At 45.1% G+C, this 15,330-nt stretch overlaps 1 protein-coding gene across 1 annotated transcript in view; it reads right to left on the minus strand.

The window, feature by feature from the left end:
* The window catches only part of PPRC1 (PPARG related coactivator 1), a 176,793-nt gene that overhangs the window by 8,102 nt on the left and 153,361 nt on the right, over positions 1-15,330 (minus strand). Inside the window, exons 10-13 of the mRNA XM_069611599.1 lie at positions 9,824-9,988; positions 6,740-6,806; positions 5,824-5,945; positions 4,762-4,913 (exon numbers count right to left, since the gene is read on the minus strand). Coding sequence (XP_069467700.1) covers positions 4,762-4,913; positions 5,824-5,945; positions 6,740-6,806; positions 9,824-9,988 — 506 coding nt within the window. The remainder of the gene's footprint in view (positions 1-4,761; positions 4,914-5,823; positions 5,946-6,739; positions 6,807-9,823; positions 9,989-15,330) is intronic.

Consider the following 15,330-nt stretch of genomic DNA (forward strand, 5'->3'; position numbering starts at 1 on the left):
CTGCAGGGGCCTGGGTGAACTGGATGAGTGGGCTCCGAATCACAGAAAACACCAATACCTATACAGAAATCACAAATACTTAAGGTAGTTATATTACCCAAGCCAGCACAGTACCTCAGCACAGAAGATTTTGCAGCATGAGGATGTCAGGATCTGCAGCCAACAACCTGGTTGTTGAATTCCTTCAGTAAGAAGAAAGGGCACTAGAAGGACTTCTGCAGCAAGGATCATGGGGAAGACGCTAAGCAAGGTATTCCTCGTGGCTGGGTGCAGTTCTGTGGATTTGGCACCATTTTCAGGAGCACAGAAGACAGAAGATCACTGGTCAGATTCTTGTTTGAAAGGTCAAGCACTCTGGTAAGGGGACTTTTTGGACTGGAATCATGCCCCTGGAGATCTAGCAGGGTGCCCACGAAGTTTCAGCAAGAACCGGCCAATGGCTCAAGGTCACAGGGTGTTGCAGTCCTGCAGGTCGCAGTACGGCATGTGATGGCTCAAAATGAGTCTGGTGGCCATCACAGGCTTTGAGTCGGAGTCATCGTTTTCCGAGTCCCCAGGTTTATTGGAAGGAAGGGCTACAGCAGGCTCTGGTTACAGAGCAGGCTCTCCAGTCGCTGGAAATTGTTTCAAAACAAAGTATGTAGGTCAGTCGGTGGGCTTGGGATCCCAAATGTGCAGCATTATTGTTGGGCCTCCCAGCTTCTTGCAACTAAATGGTTGTTCAGGGTGTGGGGGTGCCAAGCCACCGGTGGAGTGAGACGTTAGGAGGAAGGGGAGAGGTCAGCCTTGCACGTGCTATATGGGTGGGGCGCCTGATGGGAATGACGCAACCGGGTGTCAGCACGCTGGCATCATACGGCTTCCCTTAGGGCGATGGGTTGTGGGGGAGTGATGACCAAGGAGACTCCTATTTAGGGGAACGTGGCTCTACCAGAAGTTTACAAACTGGGCAGGAGGACAAGGTGGCAGGACAAGGGCATTCTGAGAGTGAGGGATGTCCTGGCACAAGACAGATGGTATCCTTTCAGAGCTTTCAGGAAGGGTTTGGGCTACTGCAACGGGATAGATGAACCTAGTTTAGGCTGCAGCACGCTATGGCTCAGGAGGGGCAGGGAACATGAGATCTACCAGAGAGGTCCCAGATAGAGACCAACCTGCTTGAGGGGGGAGATAAAGGGGTGGGCAATGAAAACCATCAGGTGATTAACAAAGTCCCGTCTACAACCATATCGAAACTAAGGGGGAGGTTGGAAAGGGTCCTGGGGGCAATGAGGATGACTGGGTAGAAGTGTTGGCGTCACCTAGAGAAGCCAGCTTAACCATGCGCCCGAGACAGTACAAGGTGCTCCACAGGGTCTAATATTACAGGGTTCGGCTCCACCAAATGGGCAGAGCGACATATCCTCAATGCCCGATATGTGGATGCGCTCCTTTTTCATATGCTGTGGGACTGCCCTAAGGTGAAAGTACTCTGGGAGCGGATAAAGGTCCTCATCTCTGGGGTGGTGAGTGAACAAGCACCAGCTTGCCCTAAGCAAACGCTTCTGCATGTGTGGGAATACAGGGGTCAACAGCATGGAAAAATGCCCGATTACGAAGGCAGGGAAGAGGACTGGCTGTAGAGTGGGGCAATGCGACCCTACCCAGTATACACAAGTGGGCGGAGAGGCTGGATCAATGTGCGGAACTGGAGAGACGTGTGTATAGCGCTAGAGGATGTCCTCAGAAATTCGACATGGGTTGGGCCAGATCGTTGGAAGAGAGCTAAGCAGTATTCCTAGGAAGAACCCAGAGGGAGGGTTCGACGGGTCACGGATTTATTGCTATGGGAGTGTATTTTTCATTTGAACTCTGTTTCTATGATTTTTTGAGTCTGACAAACTCCATAGGCATCATCTTTTGTATTGTGACACACAGCACCTTCAGTGCAGTATCACAGAGCAGTCCTTTGGATTTCTCTCAAGGTTTAAAATACCTTCTCTTGAATAAACTACTCTTTCCAAGAGTAGTACAGTGAAATGGACTTAACATAAGATGGCGTGTGCTCAGAAAAAGGCAAGTGGAGTGCTGGGGTGTTACTTAGTAGCCCCTTGGCCTACTTTCTCATGGAACATTTTTCTGTTACCCCTTCACTACAATTAATGGCTGGTGGCAGTGATTTAATTTTCTTACCATTGAGCGTTTTTAACCACAGGCTTAATCCTCAGCTGCAGATTTGCACCCATGGGTGCCAATTTTGTCAAAATGCCCTGATCTTTTTTCACCATTTCTTGCTTGTGAGGACTTTTTGGGTTTTACTCTGTGCGCCAAACCAGGTTTGGTCCCTTTGTTTGCTTTGCCTTTGGCGGGCTTCAGTGCTAAAACCTGCCTCTGGCCCCAGTGTGTCTGGCAGGGCAGGAAGCGAGGGAGGTTCCTGAAACTCTGTGCTTAGTCTCCTTGGTTACAGGAATGCACCCAAAGGGATTGGCTGCCTGTCCTTGCAGGACAGCCACCCTGCTGTGTGAGTGACAGCTAGGCTGCGAATGAATGGGAGAAAACTTGCATAAAAGGCAAGGTCTTTTGGACAGAAGGCAGAGTCGACCACTGGATGAAGAATCCAAAGAAGAAACTGGAAGAGACGCTTGCTGCACCCTCCTGGACCGTTGGGTTTGCCCGGTGAAGCCCTGCTGCAGTGCTGAAGCTCATTGACTAGAGAATCCGGGAACAGACTACTACTCCCCTTGGGTTGGTGGGACCAATCAACCCCAAGACAAACTTGACTGGAACTCCTCTCCCTGCTGGCTGTACTTCCTTGCTGCTGGAACAGAGAGCCACGGGTCAAACTTCAGAAGCGAGTGCATAGTCTTTAGGCGGACCAGAGCTCCAGAAAGATCCCAAGGACCCTCCCGAAGCAGGGCTACCCAAGCCTGAGGCACCTCACCAGAGTGCTGCACTCCAGAAGCAAAGGAAGCCCATCAAGTGCCGAGATCAGCGGTGGTGCTATTGACCGGTAGCTGAAACCACAAAGTGCTGCTGAATTTAAGAGCCCTTTGCTGCCGCCGACCTTCGAACCGCAGTGCAGGTGTCCGACGTCCTCACTCTTGTCCGCGCGACCGAGGCCCAGGAACACAGGATCTGCAGGACTGCAAAAGGAACAGAAGCCAGCTGAAATCTCCTACTTTAACTAAAAGGGTACTGTGTTAACTTAAAGGGGTACTGTGTTAACTTAAAGGGGTACTGTGTTAACTTAAAGGGGTACTGTGTTAACTTAAAGGGGTACTGTGTTAACTAAAGGGGTACTGTGTTAACTAAAGGGGTACTGTGTTAACTAAAGGGGTACTTACCTTTTTGGTTTGTAGCTTGTTTTTTCCTCACTGGAGACTTAAGTAGCTGCTTTTTCCGCTGAGTTGCTTGCAGCTTTGCTTTCACATGTCTTACAGCTTGTGGCCCCAACAGTAATTCTTTTCTACAAACTCTATAACATTGTGCAAGACTTTTGTGCCATTTTCAAGAAGTGCCTCAGCTCTCCTAGACATTGTTCAATTGACATTGGCTGCCTTGGCTCCCTGCAGACTCTTCTTACCCATTGACTTTTCGTTTAACTGACCCTCATAGGTGGTACATAAGTTATTTGTATTGCTGGGCAAAAGGTATCCTACACTTCATTGGGGGATTGTAAAGTACTTACCTGTTCAAAGAACTTGCTAACCTTTGTTTCCTTCCCTAAACCTTTTGCCTTTTTCACAAACTCAATATTGCATTTAAATGTCAAAAAGTGATAAAATCAATGTGCACAGTGTCCTAGCAATTGAAGTCACCTAAGGGTGAAGGAAGGGTCTGTGTGGCATCCCAAAAGGGTATCTTACTTATGCTAAAACTGATGAATTGCATTTTATTGTTGCATCTTGCCCTTTCCAAAGAAAGCTCATTATAAAACTGATTGTTGAACAAATCCTTATTTTACTAGACAACCTTGAGTTTAAGTGTTCTCCATGTTGCATCTCTACAGCTCACAATTACCCCTCTTGAGATGTGTCTGGCTGCTCAGTCACGTTACCAACTTGTGTAGTACAGACCTATACAGATAGTTGGGGTCTATTGCCAAGCGGACAAGACTGGTGTAGCCTCTACTACATACAATCTTGCCTAACAAGCTCCACATAAAAGGTGACCAACTAGGTGGGTGGAAAAAACTAATCTGAGGGAGCTCGACGCGCAAGGGATTTTGGGTACACTCCACGTCATGTTAGGGATAGTGTAACAGTCACGCCGTGTCGATGTCCCCTTCGATCTTCTAAAGAAAGATGCAATACCCCGCGATTACCACTGGATTCTGCTTGGATACCCGTATTTACTAATTTCATAGTACCGATTTCCTTGTACAGCTCACATCACACCTCTTAAAATGAGCCTGGCTGCTCAGTCTCACTACCAGCTTGTGTAATACAGGCCTATATTAAAAGGTGGGTTACCTAATACCAAGAGCTAAGTCTTGTAAAGTCCCACACCAGTTGGACTCTACACATTCTTACCCAACAGTGGCACATGAACTTTAGGCCTAGGGTATTGCCAATAACAAGATCAGGCCATCACAAGGTAAGACAGTGATTCCTAAGAAATCTGTATATACCATTGAACACTAAAACCTGGAAGTATGCGACAGCTTAAACAACGGAACATTTGCATGCCTATAGGTTTTACTTCCTAATGCAGTAAAATTGTCATCTACAAATGTAACAAAATACATTGACTTCTTTTAAAACAAACTGAGAAAACACATACCGAGATCTGCATAGTTACTTTTGCAGAACTGTCTGCGACCACCAAAACAGAGGTCAAAGGGAAGCTCATCAGGCCGTCTTAGTTTGTGGCCGTTTTCTATAGCAGTAAAAGCATCCTCTGTGTAGCGATAGGTAACAAACCCATAGTTATCACTGCCAAAAGAAAGACATTATTCATATTTCACAGTTACAGCTGTATCGACTTTTGTGCATTTTATATTTGCTGTTGATACATGGTGTGATGCAAGTTGCACCATTTTATTTCATTAGTCTACAGAACACAATGACCCTGTTAAGTGCACTAGTGACTCTAAAGTCAACATACGGTTAAATCAAATAAATATGGGTATCCTGGTGTTCTAGAGAAAATATTTGTACACCCTCCTTTACATAAAAAGACCCAATAGACCAACTAAATGCAAAGTTGATTTTGAGGTCAATCGTTTGTGTGTGGAAAAACAAGGAGTCCTTCAATGCAACAGGAGAAAACTCAGGCGTTTCAGGGAGATTTGAGTTGGCAAAAATAGACCAACATCCGCAAGCACCACAGTAAAATTTTGTCTTTTTTTTGGTATGGTATATTAAACCTTCATGTGTTTGGCTTTACGAATTTGCGGTGGCTTAGTTCGGATTGAACTTGTTTCATATTTTTTATTCTCTGGCACCAATAAAATCTAATAGTTTTCTATTTAGTGAAAATTAAACATGAACTTCAGAGGCAAGTACAGTTTGTCCAGGTCAAGTTTCATGGATGAAATAAAAAAAAAAAATCAGGAATTGTAGATGCAATTGGCTGAGCCACCACAAGCAAAGACTGATGGCAAACTACCATATACAAATATTTACACAAGGCAATCCTCGTCAATTATAGTAATGTTCAAAAGACGTGCCCAACATGTTTTATATTTTAGGGTCAGTGTTCATTTTTACAATGAAAAGAATCCTGGCTTCACGAAACTTTAAGCTCGACCACGAAATAGCTACAAAATCTATGTAATGACTAGTAGAACAAAATCAAACCACAGTCCCACAGCACAACTCATGATAATCATTTAGACCATACCCTTGATCCCTGAAGTGAATATTGCATTCTTCTATAGTGCCAAAAACTGAAAAGCGATGCTTTAATTCAGCTCTTGTCATTATGCCAGGGATTTTGCCAATATAGACAACACGGCGCTCATCCTGCAAAGAAATTAAAACAAATTCAGAATGTACATGAACACATTCATACACCAGATAATCCAACACTTGCAAAAACCCATGTCCATAAAGTCAGATATTTCACAGTTTAAAGTCCAAAGTCCTGACCATTTCAATTACACATCAGTGCAGGTTATTTAAACCTTTGTACGGCAGTGTTGCAACTCATCCAAAGGATTTGGTAATTTGCACTTATATGAATTGGATGCCCCAGACACTTTCCAATGCATGAAGTGCAGGACTCCGACAAGAAAGCTTTACTTAGTTTTCAAACATTCGCTGATGAAGCAGCAGCATAGCTTAAGTCAAGAACACAGGTGTTTAACCACCTCTACCCTAGAGTGGCTTTTTAGTTGTGAGACGCAGTATGGGGCACTTGGCGCAGATCCAATATTTCCATGTTCACAGAAAAAGCAGGCGTCCTGGTCACTTCTTGGGGCAGTGATTTTGGCATTCAAATATCATCTCTGAAGAAGAAACTGGCTCAAAAGTTTTACTTTGTCCTTTGGGAGGACTGAACAACCTGAAAAAACAGTTTCTGGAACATAAGCGACCATTAAGGGGTGGGTATCAAAATAAGAAACTTTCTTACTATAAGCAAGAGAAAAGACCCTTAGTCAATATTATGCATGTCACCACTGCACTAAAAGAAGGCAGTTGAACTCATTACTGAGTTATGTGAAATTCTCAGCCCACCTCCAGTTCATATACCAATCATGACAAAAGACTAAAGATTTAACAACAAGCACAAATGCTTCAGCGACCTTGATACTCACTATTGCACGCTCCTGTTGAGGCACTTTCCGTCTTCGGTAGTTTGCATGATTGTCATAATACTGGTATCTGTTGAAGCAAGATGATAATCAGCTTGTTGCAAATAATTTTTACATAAGTCTGCAGCCTTCAATAAAGGGAAGGCCAGAACAAATCCATTGCACAGAACCACGGCAGAGGCTAAATCAAGCTTCAGCAAATGTGTTAGGCGAGGGAGATTTAGTATAAATCTGAAAATCTAACCTGAGGCCCCCAGCACTTTTTGCTGAACTTGTGGATTATCTATGTTCCTGAGTGGGACCTTTCCCCCCCTCATTCACCCTTTCTTTTACACTTCCCAAGGAAGTAATTTTTGTGCAACTCCATACTTTATTTTCCGAATCATACTTTGCTATAACATTTTGGGCATCTGCATTATTGCAGCACACAGCACTTTCGGTGCAGCATTGCTGGGGAGTCCATTGGGCTTCCCTTTTTATTTTCTTTAGGGTTCCTTGTGTGAACCAATGTTCCCAAGGGTAGGATACTTTTTATCCTTACTACAATTCCCATTGCGAGATCAGCACACCCCACCTTAAGTGCAGTGCTAAAGGGCTACGTAGTATCCCCTCTCACTGGTTCTGTTACGGTCCTTTACAGAACCCATGTTCAAAAGCTAGAGATTTTTATCCTCTACATTTTACATTGTGAGATCAGCACACCCCACCTCATGTGGCATTCCAATGGGATCCACTGTATCCCCTTCCTCACTGCCCGTGTAACATTTTGTTACAGTGACAAGCATACCTTTATGGCCGGTGGCAGTGGACATGTTCTTTTGATTTTTACTCGCAGACTGTCAGCCCATCTGTGGTAATGCACAGAAGGGTCACTATTCATCTAGAAGTGGCTGTATTCTTTGTGCCATTTTTAGTTTGCTTGTCCTTTTTTGGCCCTTCTGCTGCCCTGGAAAGGTGAGGCCCTGGTTTCATTTTGGTCTTCGGCAGGAACACTGTAGCCCGCCGAGGCTCCAGAGTGTCTGAAGACAGGAAACAGCAGAGTCCGAAACCTCAGTCCTTTGGCATGCGTGCCTGGAACCAGTTTTTAACCAGGAGGCTGGCTGTCCTAAAGTCAATCCCATCACGCGCTGTAACCTTCCTGGGCTGCAAACCACCAATAACCTGGGACCCCGAGGCCGAGTGCTGTGCAATGTCTTCCCATGTTTAGTTTTCAGAAAATAAAGAGTTTAGGGATTTGCGGAAGATCCAGTACGATTCTTCCACTCTGAGGGCAGGTGGGAGTGAGTTCCAGTATTTGGCGGCCAGTACTGGAAAACTAGATCCTTCTGCTTTGGTGCATTTGGGTGGACTTGTGGGAATGTAGGGTTCTGGTGGGCCTAGAGGATTGTACTTTGTTGAGTATTAGGTACGGAGGGGCTGTGTTCGAGATGCACTCGTGGGTGATTGCAAGGGTCTTGAAGAGTATCGTTCCTTGTGGCTAGCCAGTGGGCAGAAGTGCGGGCAGATGAGATGTGTTCAGAACGTGGGATGTCGAGGGCCGCGCGAAAGGCGATGTTTTGGATAGTTTGGAGGCTTTAGGTTGTGAGTGGATGTACCTGCAAAAAGGACATTGCAGTAGTCGAGTCTTGAGCCAATCACAGCTCAGGCGACAGTTGGGCAATTGTCTGGAGAGGACGGGCCTAGCTGCATTGAGCAATTTGGTTGACTAGGCTGCGGCGGAAGATATTGCACTTAATTGACGCGAGGTGAATCAACCAGACAACAACCCTTGTGCAAAATCCAGAGCCATGAGCAGCATCAACGAAACCTCTGCTGGGAGCCCTTCCTCTCGACTGCGGCTGCAATTTCCCATCAAGTGTCCTTCCTTTCGTCACCACAACCAAGAAGCCAGAGACCGGGGTCTCCATCTGCATGCTCTTCTTCAATACTGAGGTACTGTGTGGCTTGAGGTAATACTTATAGTCTTTGGGTTGATCCTGTGTGGCTAGGGTGGTAATGTGTAGTTGGTATTTTCCCCATACTGTTTGCCCAGGCCAAACACTGGAACGCATCTAGGGAAAATTCTACAAAGTCCCTGAACACTTTCTCCAACTTTACTTGTGAGGAGAGAAATCCTCTGGAACTCTCGTCTTTCCTGCAGTTTGTGCCTTATCCGGACCCGCCTGCGGTTGGCCACTGAACCACCAGAATCCCCTTCTGCATCTGCGAAAACTGCCCTAGATTATGGAAGGACTGCTAAAGAATAAGACTTCAGTAAAGAACACATAAAAGTGTTGCAAAGTACTTACTTGCTATGTGTTGGTGCTGGAACTGTATATTCCTGAAATAGAATAAGTGTTAGAAGGTTACTACTTACCTGGGAATTGCTGGATGCCATTCTGAAAAGTATTATGAAGTTATTTACTTACCTTTGAATTGTGTTATACTAACAATGTTACTTTCTAGAATAGTGTAACAATTTGGTTTTACTCTATTCTAAATGTGGTTTGTACTCTGGTTTTCTTACCATAGTTTGTTGGTTTTTCTATTGTGTTTATGATCTAACCGTACTAACCTTTCTAAAGAATTCGCTTTACATCTGTATATGAAATAAACCATTAGTTTTACAATACAACAGTGTGCAAGTGTTTCTATGGACCATATGTATGCTTCAGGTTTTGTACCTTCCTACAGCCCTCTCTCCCTCCTAAGATAAGCATGGCTACTCTGTCATAGCTACCACTACCTTGAGCAGTACAGCCTTCTACTAAGAGTTGGAGTTTCTGTATTGCCGAAGATAGTTTTATCAAGTCCCTTCGAGTGGACTTTAGAAAAACTGTCACAACAAGCTGCATCAAGACTTCGCCACATTGTGCCATTCAAGAGCAGGGCTTATTGTGTAAATGTCCTATAGTCAGTCCTGCACCATCTGCTTACTAGTCCACAAGGTCCTAGTTTAAATTCATAGGCATTGAACATGCTTTAAAACATTGCCCGTAATGCCTCATTTAGCAGGAAGGATTCTGTGGTTTTAGAAGACTGAAACAAGCGTTAACAAACAATTCCATTGTTAGATGTGTTCCAAAGACATTTGGTTCTGCTCCTTACCTTCGAGAGTAGGGAGATCGTGACCGGGACCTACTATACGATCTGGAGTAGGATCTTGACGAATAGGATGTGGATACAGACGAGGACCTTCCCCTTGATCTACCACATGACCCACAACTAGACCTTGAGGAGGATCGAGAGTTGTGAGAATTTCTTGACTTGTACCTGGAAAACAATTACAATATTTTTGCAGCAGTGTTAGTGAAATCAGGGACACATGGTCAAGCAGCAGCCTGGTGCAGAATATCAAAACAGAGATAAAGGGTTATAAACCCATGATTAACAGCAAACCTGCTTCTACTAGCCAGTTTTCGCATGTTCAAGACAGCTCTCAAGAGTTAATGGTATTACTGCAGAAAGGCCAAGTGGAAGATCATCTTTTCAACAAATTTGCTTTGCAAAATGGTTTCGGGAAATAATGACGGTAAACACTAATTGTGACAGAACAGAGCTATGCCAAATACTACACCAAATGGAATGTGCAAATGCTTGGAGACTAAAGCAAAATATACACTTCCAGCTTGTTCCACTTACTACAGAGCTTGCACTGAGAAATATTAAAAGGTTTAGCAGTGAATCAGGACAGCTGTTGGCAGAAATGTTGCAATGCTACAGAAGGTAACATGCAAGGGCCCGCATATTATTAAGTGGTACATGTGTAGCAACTGGAGCGCCTAGTAATGCATGCAGTCTTCCAGTGAGATAGTGAGATCTAAAACTGCTACTACCAGCACCTACAAGCAGCAGTGACATCCCTGACAAAGCGACATGAAAAAGCAGTTCAAGAGATGTTTCAGCGCCATATGGCAAGGGGTAAAAAAAGAAAATCCTAATGGAAAAACAGGGGTCCAATCAAAATGTAAAGCAACTCTTTGGGTAGCTATGGCAGCAATCAGACTTCACTCAAGGGGGATACGATGGCAGGTGAGTAGGTACAGTCGATCCCAAATAGACTTAAGAGAATAACATGTATGATTAAAATACCATTCTACTATAACAATTACACAGGGACAAATAATTAAAATGGAGGCATCTAGCCAGCCATAAAAAAGGTCACGTGCCACCGCAAATCAATACACATTACACCAGCACACCATTTCATACTCGCCAAGAGTCAAATATCACAAGCCAATGGCTAGCAGGGATTGCAAATTTGGCACCCAGATTATACAAACTAGTATTTTGTGTTGACAAACGCATAGTAAAAATACATTTAAAAAGTCAAAATAGGGCCTAGGCAGACCCTTCCTACTCCTAAGCTAAACGTTTGGTCTGTGCATTGGGATAAACCTAGGGCTAGGATATGGGAAGAAAAAGGGATCCCTAGACAAATGTAAAATTTACAGTCATAATCAGGATACAAATGGCAGCAAAGATAGTGATCATCACAACCTCTAGTAAATTGTGAAATCATTACACATATAAACCATATACAAAGTGTCTAGAGGGAGAGAAAGGGTTAATACTTCCACACCATGGCCTAAATGGTCACCAACATTCAGAATCAGGTTAGGCTCCTTACCATAACAATTGGATCTCATTACACTCCTAGAAAGGCGTTTTCCCCAATAGGTGCAGACAAATGAGAAACCACTGCCCAAGAAGACACTAGAGGACCCTTGAAGAGCCCCAGTCTCAGGTTTGAAAGACAGAATACCAGAGAAGGAATGTTAAGGAGAATTCTCAGAAATGTGCTATTTCCTCTCTACCTTAGAGACCCCCAGCACTTGTGCTGGATTTTGAGGACTTTAATTATTAACCTGGGGAGATTGAGACCCCTTTTCCCACTCATGTATTTTTTTCTATGATTTGAACACTTTCTTTATAAGTATGGAGTCTGACAAACTCCATGGGCATCATCTTTACATTGTGCCACACAGCACCTTCAGTGCAGTGGCACAGGGAAGTCATCAGATTTCCCCAAGGTTTAAATACCTTCCCTTGGATAAACTGTTTCCAAGAGCAGTGAAGTGAAATTGACTTTACGTACAATTGTAACTTTCTAGACCCAGCACACATCTTGCTGCAGGAAGTGTTACTTAGTATCCCCTTTGTCTGGCTTCTCATGAAAAATGTGTACGTTACCCTTTCCTCGATGAATGGCTGGTTGCAGTGGTTTACTTTTAACTACTGTGGTGTGCTTTGACCGCGGGCTGCCTTCGCAGCTGCAGTAAAGCACCCAAGGGGCCATTTTGGTCAAAATGGCCCCGGTCGTCTTTTTTCAACATTTTTGTGGAAAGTTCCTTATTGAGATTTACTCTGCGAGCCAAACCAGGTTTGGTCCCTTTGTTCGTTTTTGGCGGGATTCACAAGTGAAGCCTGCCTCTGGCTCCAGGGTGTCTGGCAGGGGCCGTGAGGGAGGTGCCCGAAACTCCCTGTGCTTAGTCTTCTAGGAGACAGGAATGCACGCTTAGGTTATTGGCCGGCTGGCTGTCCAACAAGGACAGCCACCCTGCTGGGTGACTGACAGCTAGACTGGAATGAATGGGAAACCTGCATAAATGGCAAGGCTTTTTGGCTTGGAAGGCAGAGTCAACCACTGGACGAAGAAATCCGAAGAAGAACTTTAAAACGCCTGCTGCAACTCCTGGACCGTTTGTTTGCCCGTTGAAGCCCTGCTGCGGTGCCGAGGCTCCAAATTAGCCTCGACTAGTGAAGTCCTGCAAGGACGACTTCTCCCCTCGAGTTGGTGGGACCAATCAACTCAAAGGTAAGCCCAACTGGACATCCTCTCTAAGCTGGTTGCATTTCCACTGCTGTTGCTGCTGGAACCGAGGAGCCAGCGAGAGGAACACCAGGTCGAGTGTGTTGCTTTTAAGTTGGCCAAGAGCTCCAGGAAGACCCTCCGAACTCCCAGGAAGTAGGTCTGACCGAGTGCTGGACACTAGATGCAAGGAAAGCCCATCTAGACAGCCAAGAACCGCAGTGGTGCTATTTGCTGAGACGCTGAAACCGCCAAGTGCCACTGAATAGAAGTTGGTCCTTTTTCACTCTCTGATCGTCCCATTGCAGTGCAGGAGTCCTCCAGACATCCTCCCTCTTGTTCCCACGACTGAGGCCCAGGAACACCGGATCTACAGAGCTGCACAGGAACAGAAGCCAGCTGGAACAGTTTTCTTCTAACCGAAGGTACTGTACAGTCTGAGAACTTAACTCTTGTGTAGCCTCACTTGTTCTCAGTTGAGCCTCGTCTTGGTTGCTTCTTTGAAGTTGCTAACTGCTTCTTTACCTCACAAGCCTAAAACAGCTTTTGGCCCTACTTTGATTTCTTCTTTTCTACAATGACTTCTAAAAGATTGTGCAAGACTTACCTACCTCCAAGAAGTGTTTCAGCTCACTTTTGTCCAATTGACTTTGGCCTGGCTCCCTGAATGATTCTTCTTCCATCTGGGCTTGGTCTTCCTTCCAAGAAGGGGTTAACTTACTTTGTATTGGGAAGTTTCAAAAGTACTTACCTGCTTCATAATATTCGAGATCTCTTGTTTTGTTTCAATAACCTTTTTCTTTGATATGCTCTTAAGTCTGGTTCTAAATGCAACAGTGATATATGAATGTCCACAGTGCCCTAGTTATTTAGGTCACCTCAGGGTGTTGGCAGTGTGTGTGCCATCCCAAAAGGGTACTTACACTATGTTTCTAAATCGGTATTGGAGTATATTTGTGTGTTATTATATTGCCCCTTCTGAAGAAGGCTTACTCAAACTGACTTAAATTGTTTAAGAAACCTTCTGTGTAAGAGTTTATTTGAATACTTGTCACTGAATCTCTGCTCAACTCCCCTACAGCTCACATTGACCAACTCTTGAGATATGACTGGCTGCTCAATCACACTACCAACCTGTGTAGTACAGACTTACACCAAAGGGTGGGCTCGTATTGCCAGGAGGTCAAGGTGGTTGTGCACCCAAAGGGTACTGCTCCAAATCTTGCCTAACAAGGAAGCAGGAACAGCATGTGAGCCAATGGCAAAATCCAGTGTAGGCGGCCTGCAACACCCAACCACTCGAGGACCCAGGGGACCCCTTATGAGAAAGCCAACTAATGCCCTAGAAGCCAGGGTCAAGTACTCACCACCATGTAACAAAGGACATGGCTCAGGCATTGAGAGAACCCGGGGCATACAAGACTTCTTCCAAAGGACAAGAAACACAACCTAGTGGCTTGCACCCCAGCGCAGCAATTACCCAGATAAAGAAGCCCCCTTTCTCATGAGGATTGGCCAGCAGCGAGAAGCAGCATCAACAATGAGAAGGCATATGAAAGCAGAATTCTGACCAAGGAGATCGGGAGGGCAATATAGGACAGACAAGCAGCAGAAAAGTGCCAGATGAGACAGAATGGCCCAGGAAAGAATAACGGTAGAAGTAGTGACCCCCACCACTTTTCTGGATAGCAGAGAATCCCTTGTCTGAAAATCTACACCCAGAAGGATAAACACAGGGAGGCAACTTTAGAACGGCTGAAAAACAGTCCCAGCACAGCACATCCAGTCCTACTAGAAAGGTGGATCGGGAGGACAATGCATAAAAACTAGGAACAGCCCAGAAGTCATAAGAAGAAACCAGAGGCCAAACTGCCAGACTCAGCCAGTAAGGCCAAACCTGGTCCTGGAAAATCAGTCTATCTGCATTACAAACCCTCTGGCAATTCTGTGAATAATCAAGGAAGGCACTGGGCCTCTCCCCTAGATCTACACATTTACTCCTGGGCTGGCCTAAGATCACATCAAGCAGAAACAAGATGTTGGCAGCCAGCTAATCAGACCGGCCCGAAACGCTGCACGCCCACCCCACACTGGTTGTTTTCTGTGAAAGGAAACCAGCCTAGGATATCTTAAAACACCTTAGGGTGCGCAAAGCTGGGCTCCAGGAGCTCATGTTTGCTCCACAGTTATTTTAGCCCTTCTTTCTGCTTCCCATAAAGGGATAGGAAGAAACAAAATAGTCGCAATAGACTATAAAAATGCATTAGTATGCTACTAGCTACTGTACTGGTACATTAGGCTACATATGTGGTAGAACTGGCTGCACCCCTGGAGATGCCAAACTAAATTGCAGCAGTGGCCAGCATACTCCCCAACTCCATTGTAGGACAGAATCATAGAGTGGGTCAAAATATGGTGATAAATAAGCACCCCCTAGGAGAAGGAACAAGTTACTTACCTGTAACTGTTCTCCAGCATGGGTCTGGCATGGATTCACATGCTCATGAATATTCCCCGTTAGGCTGGGAATCCTCAGTAAAGAAAAATTCAGTTTCGTTTCTGAACTGTCTTTCTACTAATAACCCATCACTGGTCTCTGGGTCATACTGCCCCCAGCCAATGACTGCCCTCTACCTAAGCCCCTCCTATGGCAGCCTTCTTCAGATTTGGTAGCACGTAAAGTGGCAGTAGGACCAATAGAAGAGCCGCAAAGGGGTTGGAGGGAGGGTTCGCATGTGAATCCATGCCAGACCCATGCTGGAGAACAACAGTTACAGGTAACTTGTAACTTCTCCAGCATGGG

This window comes from Ambystoma mexicanum, chromosome 8 (genome assembly GCF_040938575.1).
Source record: "Ambystoma mexicanum isolate Mex_15411 chromosome 8, UKY_AmexF1_1, whole genome shotgun sequence".
Lineage (NCBI taxonomy): Eukaryota > Metazoa > Chordata > Amphibia > Caudata > Ambystomatidae > Ambystoma > Ambystoma mexicanum.